The 20,598-nt window shown below is 33.9% G+C and overlaps 2 protein-coding genes and 1 pseudogene across 2 annotated transcripts; 2 read left to right on the top strand and 1 right to left on the bottom strand.

Annotated features, from left to right (window-relative positions):
* Window positions 1-492: 492 nt before the first annotated feature.
* LOC132799187 (probable aldo-keto reductase 2) lies at window positions 493-2,956 on the top strand. Its single transcript, XM_048477651.2, has 5 exons — window positions 493-789; window positions 1,086-1,286; window positions 1,895-2,067; window positions 2,150-2,252; window positions 2,474-2,956. Exons 1-5 carry the CDS (start codon window positions 577-579, stop codon window positions 2,816-2,818), a joined length of 1,035 nt encoding a protein of 344 aa, XP_048333608.2. The 5' UTR covers window positions 493-576; the 3' UTR covers window positions 2,819-2,956.
* Window positions 2,957-5,042: 2,086 nt separating this feature from the next.
* Window positions 5,043-15,520, bottom strand: LOC112492202 (IN2-2 protein). Its single transcript, XM_060815612.1, is given in 4 exon segments — window positions 5,043-6,539; window positions 14,847-15,047; window positions 15,183-15,303; window positions 15,305-15,520. Coding segments are annotated over 4 exon segments (582 nt in total). The 5' UTR covers window positions 15,388-15,520; the 3' UTR covers window positions 5,043-6,362.
* Window positions 15,521-18,984: 3,464 nt separating this feature from the next.
* LOC132803085 (probable aldo-keto reductase 2) lies at window positions 18,985-19,677 on the top strand (annotated as a pseudogene).
* Window positions 19,678-20,598: the final 921 nt, after the last annotated feature.

Raw genomic sequence — 20,598 nt, 5'->3', positions numbered from 1 at the left:
CGATATAGGATCAACATATTTTGCTTTGAAATATATTACACAAAATTATATGTCGTTGGATCCACCCACTTGGGTCATCATTAAAGAAAAAAAAATATTACCATTGATTGTTCCCATTGGGATTGACTTTGTAAATGTTTTTTATAATCACTACAGAATGTTTTTAATTTTTTATTATTACTTCTTTTTCAAGTATCACTATAGAATGTTGAATTACGGATATGATGTGTATGCTTATTTATTTATTTATTTTTAATGAAGTAGTTACATGTATATTTACGTATATAATTTATTAGACACTTACATTGTAGCCGGTGACGGAAGCATTATCTTTATTGCCTAAACCCACAAACGTACGCTCTTACATTCACCAAACAAAAAACAAACGTATGCTCTTACGCCATCCAAATTCCAAATGTCCATTTTCTGTTCTTTTTGACCACTTTCCACCACTCTCACCTTTTATGATTAATCCCTCCCATCCATCCACCTGTATATATATGTGTGCGTGTGAAAGTGTTAAGTGTCACTGCTCTCAATCTGTGTGTCTGAAAATTCAGAGAGATTAGTAAGAAAATGGCGCAAGTGAGAAGAATCAAGCTCGGTTCACGAGGTCTAGAGGTATCGGCTCAAGGACTTGGCTGCATGGGCATGTCGGCTGTCTATGGCCCTCCAAAGCCTGAATCCGATATGATATCTCTCATCCACCATGCCATCAACTCCGGCGTCACTTTCCTCGATACCTCCGACGTCTATGGTCCTTTCACCAACGAAATCCTTCTCGGAAAGGTCCGTTCTCTTTTTTGTCATTTTCTTTCCTTTTTTGTATATATATATATTTTTTCTTTCTTCTCTACTTTTAAAAAATTCCGATAACACTGATCTGGAAAACTTGGAACTTCTAAAAAAGTTGGTTGGAATTGGATTATATACTTTAACTGAGTTAGCTACCATTGTTTTCGAGAAGTGGACCAGAATTGAGTTGTATAAATTTTTAACACAGACATATCCACTTCAATATAAGAATTTTTTTTTAAATGTTGGATCAGTTTTGGATTTTGAATTGGTGAATTGAAATTGGGCAGGCACTGAAAGATGGAGTGAGGGAAAAAGTAGAGCTTGCTACTAAATTTGGTTTAAGATATTCCGACGGAAAGAGGGAGATTCGCGGCGATCCTCAGTATGTGAGAGCAGCTTGTGAGGGCAGTTTGAAGAGGCTTGGTGTTGATAGCATCGATCTCTATTACCAGCATCGGATCGACACCAGGGTCCCAATTGAAGTCACGGTCTGTTTATCTTGCTGGAGTTTCCTCTCTCTCTCTCTCTCTCATATCATCTCTTCGTCTACACGCACAGAAAAAATGTATTGATGGGTAATTAATTAATTAATTAATTAACGTAGGATGCATTTATAGTTTTTCTTTATATGACCAACTCCAATTTTATTCCAAACTCAGACAGAGCTCTCTTCTGAGAAAAATGTCTATCTAAGCTTAGGACTGTGTGTCAATGGAGATTAATGTCCAGACAATACATATTTTGTTTAGTACTAGTAATAAGCGAGTTACTTTTCGAAGACACTCACCCACAGAAACAGAGAGAGACAGAGACTAGGATGAACTTTTCTTTCATTGGTTTATCTAGTATTTACTTTGGTCCAGTTCTTAAAAACTTTGTTTTAAGTTTACTAGAAAAGATGATCAACTCCTTGAACCCTTGCATTGGTTTTTGTCCAACATTTAAGAAGCAGCTTTCAATTGCTATATACTTTTCTGATTAGCTGTTAATGTTTTGGGATTTGACTGAGTATGCTTCAAAATTTCAGATATTTTTCGAGAAATAAAGCATGTTATTGGGAGTTTTCCCTAATATTATTAACATTCTGTTTAACAAGGTGGGGGAGCTGAAGAAATTAGTTGAAGAGGGTAAAATAAAATACATTGGTCTATCTGAGGCGTCTGGTGCAACAATAAGAAGAGCTCATGCTGTTCATCCAATAACAGCCGTGCAGTTGGAGTGGTCCTTGTGGTCGAGAGATGTGGAGGAAGACATAATTCCTATCTGCAGGTGAGGCTTAGCGGAAAAGTAAGTAATTTTATTCATGAAGTAGCTGTTCATGTACTAATGCTCTTTTTCTATACTTTATTAGGGAACTTGGAATTGGCATTGTAGCATACAGTCCTTTAGGTAGAGGGTTCCTGTCATCCGGACCCAAATTACTAGACGAACTGACCAAGGAAGACTATCGAAAGGTTTTTCAATTTTCACCTAAATACAGTTCTTAATTATAACATTAGTGCTTTCAAACATAAAGCTTTGGCTAAGAGAATGCAAATAAAGTTCATCATTTTAATGCAAGATTCTGCTAGACTATGCTAATCAACCGCCATTGAATGGTACTTCTTATGTTATGATGTGATTTTTGATAAAATCCAATTCAATTGTAATGTGAAATGTGTACGTTCGCTTGCAGCATCTACCCAGGTTCCAACCAGGAAATCTAGAGCACAACAAAACAATATTCGAGCGGGTGAATGAAATGGCAGCAAGAAAAGGATGCACACCATCGCAGTTGGCTCTGGCATGGGTTCATCACCAAGGAAATGATGTCTGTCCTATTCCCGGAACTACCAAAATCGAGAATTTTAACCAGAACATTGGAGCTCTTTCTGTTAAACTGACACCAGAAGAGAAGGCAGAGCTTGAAGCTTTGGCATCAGTTGATGCTGTTAAGGGTGATAGATATGCGAGTGACTTTGTTGGTAACACTTATAAATATTCGGACACCCCGCCGCTTTCTTCATGGAAAGCCACTTAGACACAGGCCCTTTGCTATGTTTAATATTGTCTCCTAGTAACTCATAAACTTGTTGAGAATTTTGAGTATCTTTTGTCAGATTTGGAGCACAATGTTATATGGTTCACTAATAAAAGCTTAGAACTTTCTGTGTGCCAAGCTTTTCATATATTGCATAAGTATCTACCTAGAAGTAAGCTACTCTGTCTCGAATGGTATTTGGGTCCATTTAAAATTTATGATAATTATTTCATCCCAAAAAGATAGAAAGTTGCCCCAAAAAGATTTGGATGTGTTGGAGTTGTTAACAGGATGAAATATGGCCTTAATTGTCGAAGACATTTTGCTCTTGTGTGTGGTGTGTTTCTCCCTTGGTTTATGAAGTACTTCTGAACTTGTATGTTTAAATATATAGTATTGATTCCAGCCAAATTAATTTATCGTTTTCCAATTTTTTTTTTCCCTGATAAATTAGAAAAATAAATTGTTTTGTGTTGTGTGTTTTTCACTTAGTTTGTGAAGTACTTCTGAACTTTCATGTTTAAATATGTTTAAATATATAGTTTTGATTCCAGCCAACTTAATTTATCGTTTGTCGAATATTTTGTTTTTTTTTTTTCCCTGATAAATTAGAAAAATAAATCGTTTTATATTTAGTTAATTAGTAAATTTTATCAAAAAGAAGTTAATTAGTAAATAATTTCTTTATTGGTAAAAGTCCATTTTTCTTCCATGTAAGAGGTGTGAAATCAAATAGCCTAAAGAAGTTAAAAAAATTTTTAAAAAAAAAATTGATAAAAAAAAAAGATAATAAATATAAATGGTAGCTTGATCAATTTTTATTTTGTTGTTTCAGTATAAGTTCTTGAATTTTTTTTTCCCCTCCCTTTTCGTCCAGTTTTTAATAAAAATATTTTAAAGACATAATATTTAAAAAATGAGATAGTGAATTAATTACTTATTTTCGTCAAAAAAACAAAATTTATTACTTACATTTATTATGTCTTAAGTCGTCTAGATCAACCTATAAATTTTAACGCAATTTTTTATTTCATTTTTTTCTTATTTCTGTGAACAATTATATATTTTCAAGAAAGAAATTGCAAATCGACTGAAAAAAGAAAAAAGAAAAAATTTACAAAGAAATAGAAACTCAAAAGGAAGGTTCTAAAAAAATAAATATAAAAACACAATGATAAGTACATATTAAAAAAAAAAAAAAAAAGGGTCAAGTACCAATTCCTTAATGACGATGTTATAACATGTTCGAATTTTGGTTTTGTTTTTAATTTTAATTTTTTAAATATATATAATTTGTTTACTTTAGTATTTTAATAATATTTAATTTTTAGCAGACATAGACAATACAACACTATTTTCCAGTTTTTCAAGTATCTTTGGCTATGTGGTCAATTATTAATTGGTTCTTCTTTGAAAATCTTTTATCATTTTACATTATTTAGGTGACTATCTTATCAATTCCTAACAAACAACATATCATTTTTCTTGCCAGGGCATTAAATGTTGTTTTTTTATTAATTATTTATTTTTAGGAAATACCAATTTTATTCTTTTATAAACAATTGAAAAATGTTATTCTTTCCATTTACTCATATTCCTCCTTTGCCTAACTTTTCTCAGAGTCAACTTATGGTTTACCTTTCGTTTTCACCATAAAAACCATTTTAAATTTAAAAAACAACATTTTTTCTTAATAAAATTCACCTATTAATAAACTCTCCGATTTAACAAGAATTAATGAATAATAATAATATTAATAGATAATACCACAGCTTGTCCAGTATTCAAGAATGAATAGTTGTTTGATCCCTACTTCCTCCGAAAAGTAATATATAAGATTTTGTTTGACCATGTTTTCTGTTTTTAGTTTTCAAAATATTATTTTTAAAAAAATAATAATAAACTATTTTTATTTGTTTTCTGAAAACAAGGATGTTTGACCAATAATGTTTGAAAACAGTTTTCAAAACTAAAAAACAGAAAACAGAAATCATCATTTTTATGTTTTTTAATTTTTTTTTTATAATTTATTTTTTAAAACTGTTTTTGAAAACTGATGGCCAAACAGATAATCTTTTGTTTTGGAAATAGTTTTATGTTTTATAAAACAGAAAACTGTTTTGAAACCTAATGACCAAACAGGAAGTCTCCCAGCTCACTCCTATTTAATATCAAATTGTTACGGAAAGACATACGTATATCCATTTTGGAGCCATTAAAATAGTTTTGACTCTTCATGGAAGAACGGGTCTTCCAGTTACTGCTAGATTAGCTCTGTTAAACCATACTATTGTACAGTATGAACATGTTGCCATAGGTACAATACTAAGAACGCTAAATGATGAAAGTATTGTCCTAACATTTTACCTAAATTTTAACATTCCAGTAAAAGAACCTAAGCTACTTGAACTCCTAAAGATTTAGGTACGATTACATAGAGCTGAATAGATTGTTGAAAGCTTTGCTGCTACTCTACATTACAAGCTGGCATATCACCTTCAGAACCATGCCTTAAATTTATATATCAGTGGTTTTAAAACAGATCTAGTCTTTATTAACTCAGACTGTGGCTCTGAAGAAGGCGTATCTATCATCCCGTTTCCCTGAAAAATATCAACAGAATAAATGCAAAAGATAATCCCATTTAAATGATTACGAACTACGAGAAGCTCCAGCTACAAGCTCTCCAAGCTAAGCCTCTAGTCTCCATGGACCTAACTTTCAGAAGAAAGGAAGGCGATTCTATCAAAGCCACTTTCTCGTAGCCTGAGCCATCCACAACTCCAAAAGGAACATTCCAAACGATGATGATCTCAATTTATAATACAGACTATTAGGCTGATTCACCCATAGACCAGATTCCCATTCACCAATTCAAACTTGATGGAAAGGCAATCTACATCAATCACATAGATGGACACTTCATCTGGGATTGTGATCCCTCTATGTGTGAACCAGGTTATGACTGTTACATGGATTATTTGTCTAATGAAGATGAATTCACCCATCATTGTTGGAGAAAAAAGAAATAAGTTGCAAGTCATTGTCAAAAAGGCAAGCGAGATGATGGAAAATGATCAGGACAAAGGCAAAAGAAAAGCCTGCATAGGTTTGAACAAACCTTCAAAACCTCTTCAAGATTACTCAGCTGAAGAGCTTCTAGATTGGCTTAAGAATCCCAGCTTTAAAGTATAGTTCTTCAAGGCAATAAGCTATTTTACAGTTGAATCCTCAAGCAGACCCTTGCTTGCTTATAAAAAAGGATTGAGGATTATTTGGAAAGAAGAAAAGAAAAAGGAGCAAGCCAAAGACTATATGATGTTCTCTCTTACATATTTAGAGGAGTTCCTCACTCTTGAAAGGCATACTCACTCAACATACAAAGCACGGATGAGACCGTTTGGATCCAGATGATAGGAACCCTCTACCTAAAGGACCGTATGCTACAATGCCAATGCCAAGTTCCCTAACAAAGTATAGAAATAAAGCATTAGGACATGAGTAGCTACTTTATGAATAAAATTACTTACTTTTCTATTAAGCCTCACCTGCAGCTAGGAATTATGTCTTCCTCAACATTTCTCGACCACAAGGACCACTCCAACTGCACGGCTGTTATTGGATGAACAGCATGAGCTCTTCTTATTGTTGCAGCAGAGGCCTTAGATAGACCAATGTATTTTATTTTACCCTCTTCAACCAGTTTCTTTAGCACCCCCACCTTGTTAAACAGAATGTAAATAATATTAGGAAAATTCCCAACAACGTGCTTTATTTCTCAAAATATCTGAAATTTTGAGGCACACTCAAATTCCAAAACATTAACAGCTAATAAAAAAAGTCATATAGCAGCAAACTAGTGATCATGCATAACTGCTCTAAATATACACTTGGATTGAAAGTTGCTTCTTAAAAGTTGGACAAAAACAATGCAAGGGCTGAAGGAGTTGATCATCTTTTCTAGTAAACTTAAAAACAAAGTTTTTAAGAACTGGACCAAAGTAAATACTCGACAAACTAATGAAAGAAAAATATCCTTTTTCTAAGTTTCCAAAGGTTATGAAAACAAAATATGATCCTAACATTGTCTTATGGAATTCTTAAGATTTATCAATACATATATGAGATGATTTCTTCCCTTTCTCTGTCTCTCTGTTTCGGTGGTTGAGTGTCTTAGAAAAGTAACTCGCTTATTACTACTAAACTAAATATATATTGTCTGGACATCAATCTTCATTAACCACACAGTCCTAGGCTTAGATTAACATTTTTTTCAGAAGCAGAGCTAAAATATGAGTAGGTCATATAAAGGAAAAACTGAAAATGTATACTATGGTAATTTATTAATTACCCAACAATACATTTCTTCTGTGTGTGTAAACAAGGAGATGATGATGTGAGAGAGAGAGAGAGAGCGAGGAAACTCCAGCAAGATACTTCTAATTGGAAAGCTTTGATCGGTTTGTTCTTCAAATTATTCTCTCATTTGGTTGAACTAGGATAAACAGGCTCATGATTGAAGATTAGGATGTAGGAGGAGTAGGAATATCAAATGAATTGTAAGGCAAAGCAGTAAACTATGGTAATTGAAACTAGATAAATCGAAATAATGAGACTGAGCAAAAAATAATTCTACAAACATACTGTGTAATTCCAACCAAGCAGTAAGCTATGAATTTGCCCTGATAAAAACAAGTGCACAAATTAGATCAGGCCCATAGAATTTGGTTCCAGTACATTATTCCAAAACACACTTTTATTTGAGTGGTAAGCTATTCTTGACAAGATTGCTACCAGAGGATGACAATTGCAACAGAGCTATAGCTGCAGCTTTTTACCATACATTGTTGTATTTGAAAGAGAAATTCTTATATTTTGAATGTTTCTATGCAAATTATTCATGGAAAATACAACAACATGTATCCTAAATATGAAAACCATGTTTATAAATATATTACCAAAATACAACATTTATATAGATATAGCACCTACAGGTTAGAAATTCAAATTAAGTACAAAATGGAATAGAAATTCAAGCTTTTCAATCCCTATCTGATAATCTAATTACATATACACTCTCCATAACAATGCAAATACCGAACGCAAATTCATCAATCATAACGAGGTTAAACATTTATATATACATATTGTTAGAGTTGGGCCTAGGCCCACAAGTGTGAATGATTTGGGTTTTTGATTGTTGAGTTTTGTTATAATATTTTAAATAAAATAATATTTTGATAATAGTGGGAGAGAGTTTTACGGGAGAATAACTTCTTATGAGAGTTTGAAGGTTACACGAACTAAAACGTTCTTTTCAATTTTAATTTTTGGAAGGAAATACAGAAAAAAAAATAGTGGTAAAGTGAAGGTACACAGAGAGTTCGAAGAGAAAAGCTTCAGAGGTGCTGAATTTGAAAGCTTTTGCAGCCGTTGTATCCTGGGAGACGTTCGCTACAAAACTCATACACCGGTGGGCGTAAAACGTCTTAAGGACACTGTGGTATCACACAGGCCTAGGTCAACCTTTCTAGAAAGTAGATCAATTTCAAAGACCTACAGGTTCTAAAATGCTTTATTTTTATTTATTTTGTATTAAATTGTCCACATATATTTACATATATTCATCTATGATATTTTCCCAACAATCTTAAGACGCTTTATTAATTTTTATATATGTAAATATAATGTGGAAATTTAAGTTGTTTATTATGTTATTGTTTACTGTGTATATATTGCATTTTTATGCTTATATATATATATATTGATTAAATATTTCCATGTGTGTTTCACCGTTGAAACAAGAGAAGGAAAAAAAAATTTTATTAAACCCGTGGGTATAAAAATTTATGGGTAATTATTAATTTTTTGTTCTTGATCAAAAATCTTTTCAAAATTGAATTGCCCATAAATTTTTAAACATATTGGTGTATTTTCGGTAATTTTTTGGCCACTGGGAGAGTGGAAAAGAGAAGGAAAATTGTTGCTGGGTCGTATGACCCGTTTACCAGAGAAACCGGGTCAAAATGACCCGGTTGAAGGTTGAAGAAGAAAAGTAATAAGGTTTGGGCTGTATATGAAAGGCTGGGCTGGTTTTTCTAATGTTATTGGGTCAGGTCCAGTTCTAAAGCCCAGACCAGGTTAGAACAGGCTACTGTTCAACCCAGGACTCAAGCACAATTGAGATCAAGGCCCAAGAGAACCGGTCCAATGGTAAATGGGCTTACCACGTGTCGCCCAAACAATGAGCCACGTGTCGCCCAACGGGTGGAACATGTGTCGACCTGACACAGATGACACGTGTCTCATTCTCGGACGGCCACGTTTCATGCTCTGGACAGTCCATGTGTCGACCTGCTACAGGTGACACGTGTCTGTCTCTAGTAGTGACACGTGTCGTAAATAGTGCCAACAGGATCACCACGTGGCATATCCACGTCATCAATGTAATGACGTGGCCTGGTGCCACGTCAGCATGGTTATGATGTGGCGGTGCCACATCACCAGGATGATCACGTGGCGGGGCACCACGTCAGCGGTCTGATGACGTGGCATGGTGCCGCGTGTGTCGAGCGATGACGTGGCATGGTGCCACATCATCATTGTGATTATGTGGCGGGTGCCACATCAGTGGCATGATGACGTGGCAGGGGTGCCAACTCAGCCTTGTGGCCAGGCCACGTCAGCATGGTGGCACGTGGCATGAACAGTCCGGTAAATAGTGACTGTGAATAGTATTTTTAGGGTGTATACAGTAATTTTTTGTGGTGTATTCAGATCCTTAAAAATCACTTTTTGTGTGTTTTCCTTATGGAAATTGCATATAATTAGTTTGTTAATATAGAAAATAACAACTAATTGATTTTTGTTTTGTGATGTTACAGAAATGGCAAGTGGAGACAATAGGACTATGCCCACTCAGACTTCTGGAATTCAGATGCCTCCTTCTGCTAGTCATGCAGAGAAACCTGAGAAGTTTAATGGAGCAAACTTCAAAAGATGGTAGCAGAAGATGCTATTTTATTTGACCACCCTGGGACTTGCGCGATACTTGACTGAAGATGCGCCACCCAGTAATGAAAAGAGTGATAAGGAGACTCTCATGGCGGTGGATGCGTGGAATAATTCTGATTACTTATGTCGGAATTATGTCTTTAATGGCCTGTCTGATGCCCTGTATGGTGTATACTGTGGCACGAAATCAGCAAAGGAGCTGTGGGAAACACTGGACCGAAAGTACAAGACCGAGAATGCGGGATCAAGAAAGTTTATTACAGGCCAATTCTTGGATTACATGATGGTGGATGCAAAGTCAATAATGAATCAAGTACATGAGTTGCAAGTGCTGATTCAGGAAATGCTTGCTGAAGGGATGATAATGAATGAAGCATTGCAAGTGGCCTGCATGATTGAGAAACTACCTCCGAGTTGGAGTGACTTCAGGAATTATCTGAAGCACAAGAGAAAGGAGATGGATATGGAGGCTCTTATTAGCAAGCTTCGCATAGAAGATGACAACAGGAAGTCTGATAAGAGAACTTCGAAGGCCGTGTTGAAGGCTAATGTTGTGGAGCATGGTCAGGGCTCCAAGAATAAGAAGCAAATTGGAAAAGCTTCTAAGCTAGGGCCAAAAGGAGGAATCTCTAAAAAGGCCAAATTTCAAGGCAAGTGCTTCAACTGTGACGAGATGGGTCACAGAGCTACTGAATGTAGGCTGCCAAAAAGAAAGAGGAACCAAGCACAAGTGATGGAGGACATCACTAAAGAGGTTGACGATATTGACCTAAGTGCTGTGATATCTAAAGTGAACTTGGTGGGATCTAATCCTAGAGAGTGGTGGATAGATACTGGTGCGACCCGCCACGTGTATTCGGATAGGAGTATGTTCACTTCCTTCGAGCCAAAGAAGAATGGGGAGAAGCTATTTATGGGTAACTCCGCTACCTCATAAATCCAAGGTGAGGGCAAAGTAATCCTGAAGATGACCTCGGGGAAAGAGCTGACTCTGAATAATGTATTGTATGTTCCAGACATTCGCAAGAATCTGGTATCTGGATCGCTGCTGAGCAAACATGGTTTTCGCTTAGTGTTTGAGTCAGACAAGGTTATTTTGTCTAAATTTGGGATGTTTGTGGGAAAGGGCTATGTAGTCAATGGTTTATTTAAGCTGAATGTAATGACTGTAAGGCCTAAAGAAATGAATAAAGCTAGTAGTTCTTCTGTTTACTTGGTTGAGTCTTCCATTTTATGGCATGGTAGACTAGGACATGTTAATTTTAATTCTCTGCGGATATTAATTAACTTAAATCATATTCCCACATTTGAAATTGATTCCAATCATAAGTGTGAAACTTGTGTGGAAGCAAAATTAACGAGGTCATCATATCAAACAATTAATAGAAATAACGAACCTTTAGATTTAATACATAGTGATATATGTGATTTAAAATTCGCACCGACTAGAGGCGGTAATAAGTATTTTATCATCTTTATTGATGATAGCACGAAATACTGCTATGTATACTTGCTTAAAAGCAAGGATGAAGCTATAGAGAAATTTATTCTCTATAAAACGGAAGTTGAGAATCAACTCAACAGGAAAGTTAAAGTGATCAGAAGTGATCGTGGTGAAGAGTATGTAACTCCTTTCGGAGAGTATTGTGCTCAACATGGCATAATACATTAAGTTACTCCACCATATTCGCCACAATCAAATGGCGTGGCTGAACGGAAAAATAGAACCTTGAAAGAAATGATGAATGCAATGTTGATAAGTTCTGGAGTACCTCAGAACTTGTGGGGGGAAGCCATTTTTTCGGCAAATGACCTTTTAAATAAGGTGCCCCGAAAAGATAAGGTAAAGACACCTTATGAGGTATGGAAGGGAAGACAACCCTCCTACAAATATTTACGAGTGTGGGGGTGTCTAGCTAAAGTAGTAGTACCTACACCTAAGAAGGTGAAGATAGGTCCCAAAAATGTTGATTGCGTCTTGATAGGATATGCACAAAATAGTAATGCATATCGGTTTCTCGTGTATAGGTTAGAAATTTCTGATATACACAATAACACAATAATGGAATCGAGAAATGCATCATTTTTCGAACACATTTTTCCATATAAAGTGGAAGAAGGACCGAGTACGTCTAAACGAACTTATGATACTATTTATGATGATAATCATGATAGTGATCAAGAACAAGAAACTGAAGTTGAGCTTAGACGTAGCAAGAGAGTAAGAACTGAAAATACCTACGGTCCGGATTTTCTTACTTATATGCTAGAAAGTGAATCTCAAAGCTTCCAAGAGGCCATAAATTCTCCTGAAGGGAATTTATGGAAAGAAGCGGTTAAAAGTGAAATTGATTCCATCCTGCAGAATCACACTTGGGAGTTGGTAAATCTTCCTCCAAGTTGTAAACCTTTGGGTTACAAATGGATTTTTAAAAGAAAGATGAAAGCAGATGGAACAATAGATAAATACAAGGCAAGGCTTGTAATTAAGGGATATAAGCAAAAGGAAGGCCTTAATTATTTTGACACTTATTCTCCAGTAACGAGGATAAATTCCATAAGGATGGTACTGGCAATCACAGCATTGCGAGATCTTGCAGTACATCAAATGGATGTGAAAACAGCCTTTCTGAATGGAGATCTAGAGGAAGAGATCTACATGGAGCAACCTGAGGGTTTTACTACTCCAGGACAAGAAAGGAAAGTTTGTAGATTGGTAAAGTCCTTATATGGACTTAAACAAGCTCCAAAGCAATGGCATCAAAAATTTGATAATGCCATGCTAAAAGATGGGTTCAAAATAAATGAATGTGATAAGTGTATCTATGTAAAAGATACAGAGAATGGATATGTTATTCTATGTTTGTATGTAGATGACATACTCATAGTAGGTAGTGACGACAATATGGTCCGAACTACAAAAGCCATGTTAAATTCTAAATTTGACATGAAAGATATGGGGCTTGCAAATGTGATTTTAGGTATGAAAATCACGAGAACTTCGAATGGAATCATTCTTAGTCAAACTCATTATGTAGATAAAATACTGGCTAAGTTTAGTAATGATGATACTAGCATAGCCAGAACACCCATAGATATGAGTTTACGCTTATCCAAAAATAAAGGAGAAGGTGTATCTCAAGTAGAATATGCTAGGGTGATTGGAAGTCTGATGTACTTGATGAGTTGTACCAGACCAGACTTAGCCTACGTAATAAGTAGACTAAGTAGATACACGAGTAATCCAAATGAAGATCATTGGAAAGGGATCGTTAGAGTACTAAGATATCTACAATATACTCGTGAATACAGACTGCACTATACAAGATATCCTGCTGTATTAGAATGATACAGTGATGCAAATTGGATATCAGATATAAAGGATTCAAAATCCACTAATGGCTATGTATTCACATTAGCAGGTGCAGCTGTGACATGGAAGTCCTCGAAACAAACTGTGATAGCTCGATCCACTATGGAATCTGAGTTTATTGCTCTAGATAAATGTGAATGGCTACGCCAATTTTTAGAGGACATTCCGAGGTGGCCTAAACCTGTGCCAGCAATAAGTTTACATTGTGATAGTCAATTTGCGATTGGCAGGGTATAGAATATTATGTATAATGGAAGTCTAGACACATTCGTCGTAGACACAATTCCATTAGACAATTAATCTCAACTGGAGTTATCTCAATAGACTATGTAAAGTCAAAAGATAACATTGCGGATCCGCTAACCAAAGGGTTAAATAGAGAACTAGTTGAGAAGTCATCGAGGGGAATGGGATTGAAGCCCGTGAATAAAGTCAATACGATGGAAACCCAACCTAGTTGACTGGAGATCCTAAGATCTAGGTTCAATGGGACAACTCAATTGTAAAGACTAGTATGGATCACTGTGGGGGGTTAATCCTCTGCCCATTCCTATGATGAAACAGTGATAAAAAGAGGTTAAGCATAAAAGTATGCTTTTAATGATTCCTATAAGCGTGTGTTTAGTAATCTATGCATAGGTATGCTGATTATAAAAGAAATAGGAATCACCTATGTGAGAGAGAAGAGTGGCCGCTTCAAAGGAGAATTGTTTAGGGCACAATTCTTTAGAAACTCTTGTAGAACCAGGGAGGTGTTCAGGGCCAAAAATGAACACAACAGTGAGAACTGAAGTGTATCAGGAAGGAATCATGTGTGGGCTATGTTGTCATTTACACAAAAGACGAAATGGTTCAAAGATATCGCTTCTACCATAAGTCAGTAAAAAAAATGTAGTCTCTCAAGGGAAGGTTCAAAGAGTAACATCTACCTATTCTATGCAGGTTCCGACTGTAGAGCTTTACCACTAGAGTCATGTTTGTATTTTTAAATCAAATCATTCATATGGGGGATTGTTAGAGTTGGGCCTAGGCCCACAAGTGTGAATGATTTGGGTTTTTGGTTGTTGAGTTTTGTTATAATATTTTAAATAAAATAATATTTTGATAATAGTGGGAGAGAGTTTTATGGGAGAATAACTTCTTATGAGAGTTTGAAGGTTACACGAACTAGAACGTTCTTTTCAATTTTAATTTTTGGAAGGAAATACAGAAAAAAAAAATAGTGGTAAAGTGAAGGTACACAGAGAGTTCGAAGAGAAAAGCTTCAGAGGTGCTGAATCTGAAAGCTTTTACAGCCGTTGTATCCTGGGAGATGTTCGTTACAAAACTCCTGCACCGGTGGGCGTAAAACGTCTTAAGGACACTGTGGTATCACGCAGGCCTCGGTCAACCTTTCTAGAAAGTAGATCAATTTCAAAGACCTACAGGTTCTAAAATGCTTTATTTATTTTGTATTTATTTTTATTTATTTTGTATTAAATTGTCCACATGTATTTACATATATTCATCTATGATATTTTCCCAACACATATATAGTTGGAAATTTGATAAAAACCCCATTTAAGAAGTTCATGATCAAAAGAAACAAAAAAGGGAAATCATGAAATTTGATCAAAAGGAAAGAGGAGAAAATGAGCAGACCGTGACTTCAATTGGGACCCGGCTGTCGATCCGATGCTGGTAATAGAGATCGATGCTATCAACACCAAGCCTCTTCAAACTGCCCTCACAAGCTGCTCTCACATACTGAGGATCGCCGCGAATCTCATTCTTTCTGTCAGAAAACCTGATACCAAATTTAGTAGCAAGCTCTACTTTTTCCCTCACTCCATCTTTCAGTGCCTGCCAATTTCAATTCACCAAATCAAAATCCAAAACTAACCCAAAATTTAAATAATAATAATAATAATCTATACTGAAGTGGATGTATATATATATATATATGTATATATATATAAAATCTGAAACACCATTGACCTTTCCAAGAAGGATTTCGTTGGTGAAAGGACAATAGATGCCGGAGGTATCAAGGAAAATGACTCCGGAGTTGATGGCGTGGTGGGTGAGAGATATCATATCGGATTCAGGCTTTGGAGGGAGCCGACATGCCCATGCAGCCAAGTCCTTGAGCCAATACCTCTAGACCTTGTGAACTGAGCTTGATTCTTCTCACTTGCGCCATTTTCTTACTTACAATTTTTCTTCTTCCTTTTTTCTTTTTCCTCTCTCTCTTTTGCCTATAATAATCTGTCAGGATTTTCAGAAACTGATTGACAGTAGTGGTACATACACGCACACACACACACACACACACACACACACACACACACATACACACACATATATATATATATATATATAGATGGATGGGAGGAACTAAGGATAAAAGCTAAGACTGAAGAAGAGTTGTCAGTGGAAAGCGGTCAAAAAGACAGAAAATGGACATTTGGAGTTTGTGTTTTTGAGTGTAAGAGCCCACGTTGGTGGGTTTAGGATAGTAGAGAATTCTTCCGTCACCCGCTGCCAACCAACCCAATAATAATCACCCGCGCCCGTTAAATACCTGTCAATCGAGCGAAGGTCCATAATTAATGCCCAACAAGTCTAAATTATGCGGTCTCAAGTGCAAAGTATGTGCCTTTTAGCAGGAAACAAAAAAAGTATTAACGTATGTGCAAAATAAATTATATAGGTAAGCCCAAAAACAAAGAGTAAGTGTTGCGTCACATCCGTAATTCAACATTCTATAGTGATTCTTCGGAAAAAAAAAATAATAATAATAATTCTATAGTGACGTAAGAAAAAAAAACATTTTACAAAGTCAACCCCAATGGAACAGTCAGGCTAACATGTCGTATTGAATGATGTTCATATTATATTATCTGGTATTAATGTGAAATTTAGTTAATTCAAACAGGAATTGTTAAGTTTTCGTGTGAAAATAAATAAATTCGAATCTATTCGATAAATTATCTTGTAATCCGTTATCCGATCCATTAATCCATTAAAAAAATATAAATTTTAAATTTTAAATTTAATGTTAACTTTTAAATAATAAAATAATATATTTTTTTTAAATTACAAAGATTCTTGTTTAGAGTTTTTAAAAATTAAACTAAAAATGAACAAAATTAATAGTTTAACAATTAATTGAGTAATTTTAATATTATAAAATTTATGTGATTACAAAAATATTCTTTTTTAATGGATTTATCAAGTATTGTCATATTTAATCTGTTAAAATTCATTAATTTATTGGATCTTATTGAATGACACCGATACGAATCCAATACGATATTGTTAACTCAAACCCATAAATTATAATATGGATTCATATCGTATTATCATATCGTATAAAATTTTACTAGGCTTACATAAACTACAGTTTTTTTGTTTTTTTTTTTTTTTTTTTTAATAATGATCCAAGTGGATGAAGCCAGCTACATAACTTGAAAAACTTGCTTTTTCATCAATATATATATATATATATATATATGTGGATTCTTTAAAATAATTATCAGTTAGGTAAGTGCCACCTAAGAATAAAGTAAGCGAGGCAATTGTTTAGCTCTACACTAAAATAAAAGCCCCCAAAAATGATTTAATATATGTATTTTATAATTTTTTTATTTTATGAAATATAGTGATTTTATTTTTTTGGAAATATAGAGGCTTTATTTAAAAATTTATTGATTTTTCTAAACTTCTATATTAGAATCAATCAAACATTTATATTTATTAATTTTTTCAATCATTAATTAATTTTTCTTTTGATAAATAACTAAGCTAATTAAATTGGTATTATTATCGCACATTCAATTTATATTCAGCACTCCTACATTAATTCGTTTTTGATAAACATGTGGTAACAACATAATATATAAACTGAATATTTATCATTTTTTTAAAAAATTATTTAGGAGCTTTTCAATTCTTACTCTTAGGCCCGAGCTAGGTGTATGGGACAAGAAATATTTCCCAAATGGATGTTTGTTCCTATTAAATATAAAATCATATAATTTTTTATAAGAATATAATTAACTATATATTTTTTAAATATGATAATTAATTGTAATTTTTCAACTATATAATTAATCTAAAATTTTTAGTTATTTTTGTCGTATTTTTTTCTTAATAAATATAAACTTATATGCATATATTTTTACTAGGCATGATAGAATATAATATATTTTTCTTAACTACAATTAATTATAAAAAAATTGAATTAATTATAACCATTGAATTAATTTCAATTATTGAGCCCTGGGAAGAAAGAACAAATGCCATCGTGATTTCTTACCGGCCATTGGGTTTTATTACCACCTATTCGTCCATGGAGACCTTAACAGTACTTCCCAAATAAACAGTCCCATTCGATGGTGTAACAGCATAGCTTGTTTGTGTTTTTGTGATTGTAAGAGCCTACGTTTGTGGGCTTGGGGAATAAGAGAATGCTTTGGTCGCTCGCTGTAACCAACCCAATAATAATCACCCACGCCAAATCACCACCCGTCAATCGTGCGAAGGTCAATAATTAATGCCCTACAAGACTATTTTATGCAACCTCAAGTAACTATTTCATTTAAAAAAAAAAAGGTGCAAGTGTTACATCACGTCTGTAATTCAATATTCTATAGTGATTCTTCAAAATAATAATAATAATAATAATAATAAATCTATGATGATTAAAAAAACAAAAAATATTTTACAAAATGAGTTCCAATGGAATAGTTAGGGATAGCATTATAATATGATTTGAAAACGATATAAATTTAATAAGTTTATAGTTATTACAAATAGATTCAGATTAAATTTAGATAATCCTGTTTAATACAATTATTAAATACAATAATTATGATTAATTTTGGATAAATCTAATTAACTTCAGAATTGATTCAAATTAATCTATTTTACTAAACATATCAATTTTCAATTGACCAATTTAATTCAAAATTAATCCAAATTGATATGTTTGATAACATGTCAATCCAACCAAACATTGTTATAATCCATTTAAATTATAATATTAATATACTAAATTTACCATTAATAAAATTTTAACTATACTTTTTTATTATCAAATTACATACTTATTTAAAATTGTAATATTAATTAAAAATAAAGATTAAAAATTAATAAAATAATATTTATTTACTTAAATCTAATATGTTTAATACATATATGGATTTATAGACATATAATTGATCTTATGAGGATTCCTCTTTCATTAGCTTTTGGTTTGTAATCATAAAGGCTTTTGGTAAATCAAAAGAGTTAGAAGCAGACGGTTAAGAAGTGCTTATATGAGCAAGGGCTGATTTGGAAGGTTTTGAAGGGAGGACTTAAAGTCATTTGAGCACAATGGAGTAACCAGTGATAAGAGTACATGGTGGGTGCTTATATGAGCAAGGGCTGATTTGGAAGGTTTTGAAGGGAGGACTTAAAGTCATTTGAGCACAATGGAGTAACCAGTGATAAGAGTACAGGTGGATGGTGTCATCGGTGCTAAGTAGAAAAGTATGGTTTGAGGTCGATTGAGATCATCGTCTATCTGTTTTATTTTGGATTTTAGATTTCTGATCTGTTCTTCCTTTTTTGTGAATTTTTAAGGCCATATATTTTGTGTGCTAGCATTTGTCTTAGCTGCTGGTCTAAGGCAGATATTGACGTCACTAGTTTATCGCATAATTTTCTAACCTTTGTAAACAAGTTCTCAAGTCTGGCATCGGTTAATGTTATTTGGGTCTACCTTCATATCAATTTTCCTGAGAACTGTGTTATGAACTCTAGCATTCATAGTCTGTCAGTTAAATACCTCTCATGCCTGAGTAATGGGGGTAGACGTTCTCTCAGCTGTTACTTTTTTGGACTAATCAAATTACTAGATGAAGTGACCAAGGAAGACCGTCGAAAGGTTTGTCAATTTTCACCTAAATACAGTTCTTAATTATAAAATTAGTGCTATCAAACATAGAGCTTTGGTTCAGAGAATACCAATAAACTTCATCATTTTAGTGCAAGATTCTGCTAGACTACGCTAATCATTCACCATTGAATGGTACTTCTTATGTTGTGATGTGATTTTTGATAAAATATAATTCAATTGTAATGTGAATGTGTATATTTGCTTGCAGCATCTACCCAGGTTCCAACCAGAAAATCTAGAGCACAACAAAACAATATTCAAGCGGCTGAATAAAATGGCAGCAAGAAAAGGATGCACACCATCACAGTTGGCTCTGGCATGGGTTCATCACCAAGGAAACGATGTCTGTCCTATTCCGGGAACTACCAAAATCGAGAATTTTAACCAGAACATTGCCGCTTTTGCTGTTAAACTGACACAAGAAGAGATGGCAGAGCTTGAGGCTTTTGCTTCAATGGATACTGTTAAGGTGACAGATATGCAACTGGGATTCCTACTTATAAGCAGTCGGACACTCCGCCATTGTCTTCATGGAAAGCCACTTAAGGACATGCCTTCTGCTATATCTGGTTTTGCCTCTTAAGCAAGTCATGTAGTTGTTGAGAATTGAAGTATTTTTCGGTCAGATTTGGATGGCAGTGTTATACGGTTCACCAATGAAAGCTTAGAAGCTCTTGTATGCCAATTTTTTCATATATTGTATATGCATATCTAGAAAGAAGATATTTTGTCACCAATGGCATTTGAGTCCATTGGGACTATGACAATTGATTCATCTAAAAAAATTTAAAAATATATATAGAAACAGATTTCCCCCAAAAAAAAAAAAATAACTAAATAAAATAAAAAAATAAAAGGGGATTTCGGAGGTAGTTCCAAATTGTTGATAGTGTTGAAGTTGTTAATAGATTTTAGAAGGATTCAAATGTGGCCTTAACCTCCAAGACGTTTTGCTCTTGTGTTATTTTCATTTGGTTTGTAAAGTACTTCTTAACTTGCATGTTTAAGTATATGGTTTTGATTCCAGACCTGGCCTAATTAACTATCTTTTGTAATGTTTTTCATCTCTGATAAATAAGAAAAGGGTAAATTGTTTTCTATTGCGCTAGTAAATAAATGATCATTGGCAAAACTCCACTTCTACCATGTAAGAGGCACAAAATTACAACATTTTAAAGTAGCCCCAAAATTTTGAAAAAGAGAAAGCAAAGTAAAACTTTTTGGAAATAAGAACAGTATAAGACTTGACGAAAGAAAAAAGGACAATAAATATAAATGGGCGGCAAAATGAAATTTTATTTTATTGTTTTAGTATCAAGTTTTGGATTTTTTTCCTCTCCCTTTTCATCCAATTTTTAATTAAAATAAATGACAATTATGTTAGTAGGTTATCAACATTATGGATTATTTTGCTGAAAATGGGAAAAATATGTGTAATTAAACAATATATATATATATATATATATA

The sequence above is a fragment of the Ziziphus jujuba genome, chromosome 3, assembly GCF_031755915.1.
Source record: "Ziziphus jujuba cultivar Dongzao chromosome 3, ASM3175591v1".
Lineage (NCBI taxonomy): Eukaryota > Viridiplantae > Streptophyta > Magnoliopsida > Rosales > Rhamnaceae > Ziziphus > Ziziphus jujuba.
This window is presented reverse-complemented; position numbering and strand designations above follow the sequence as displayed.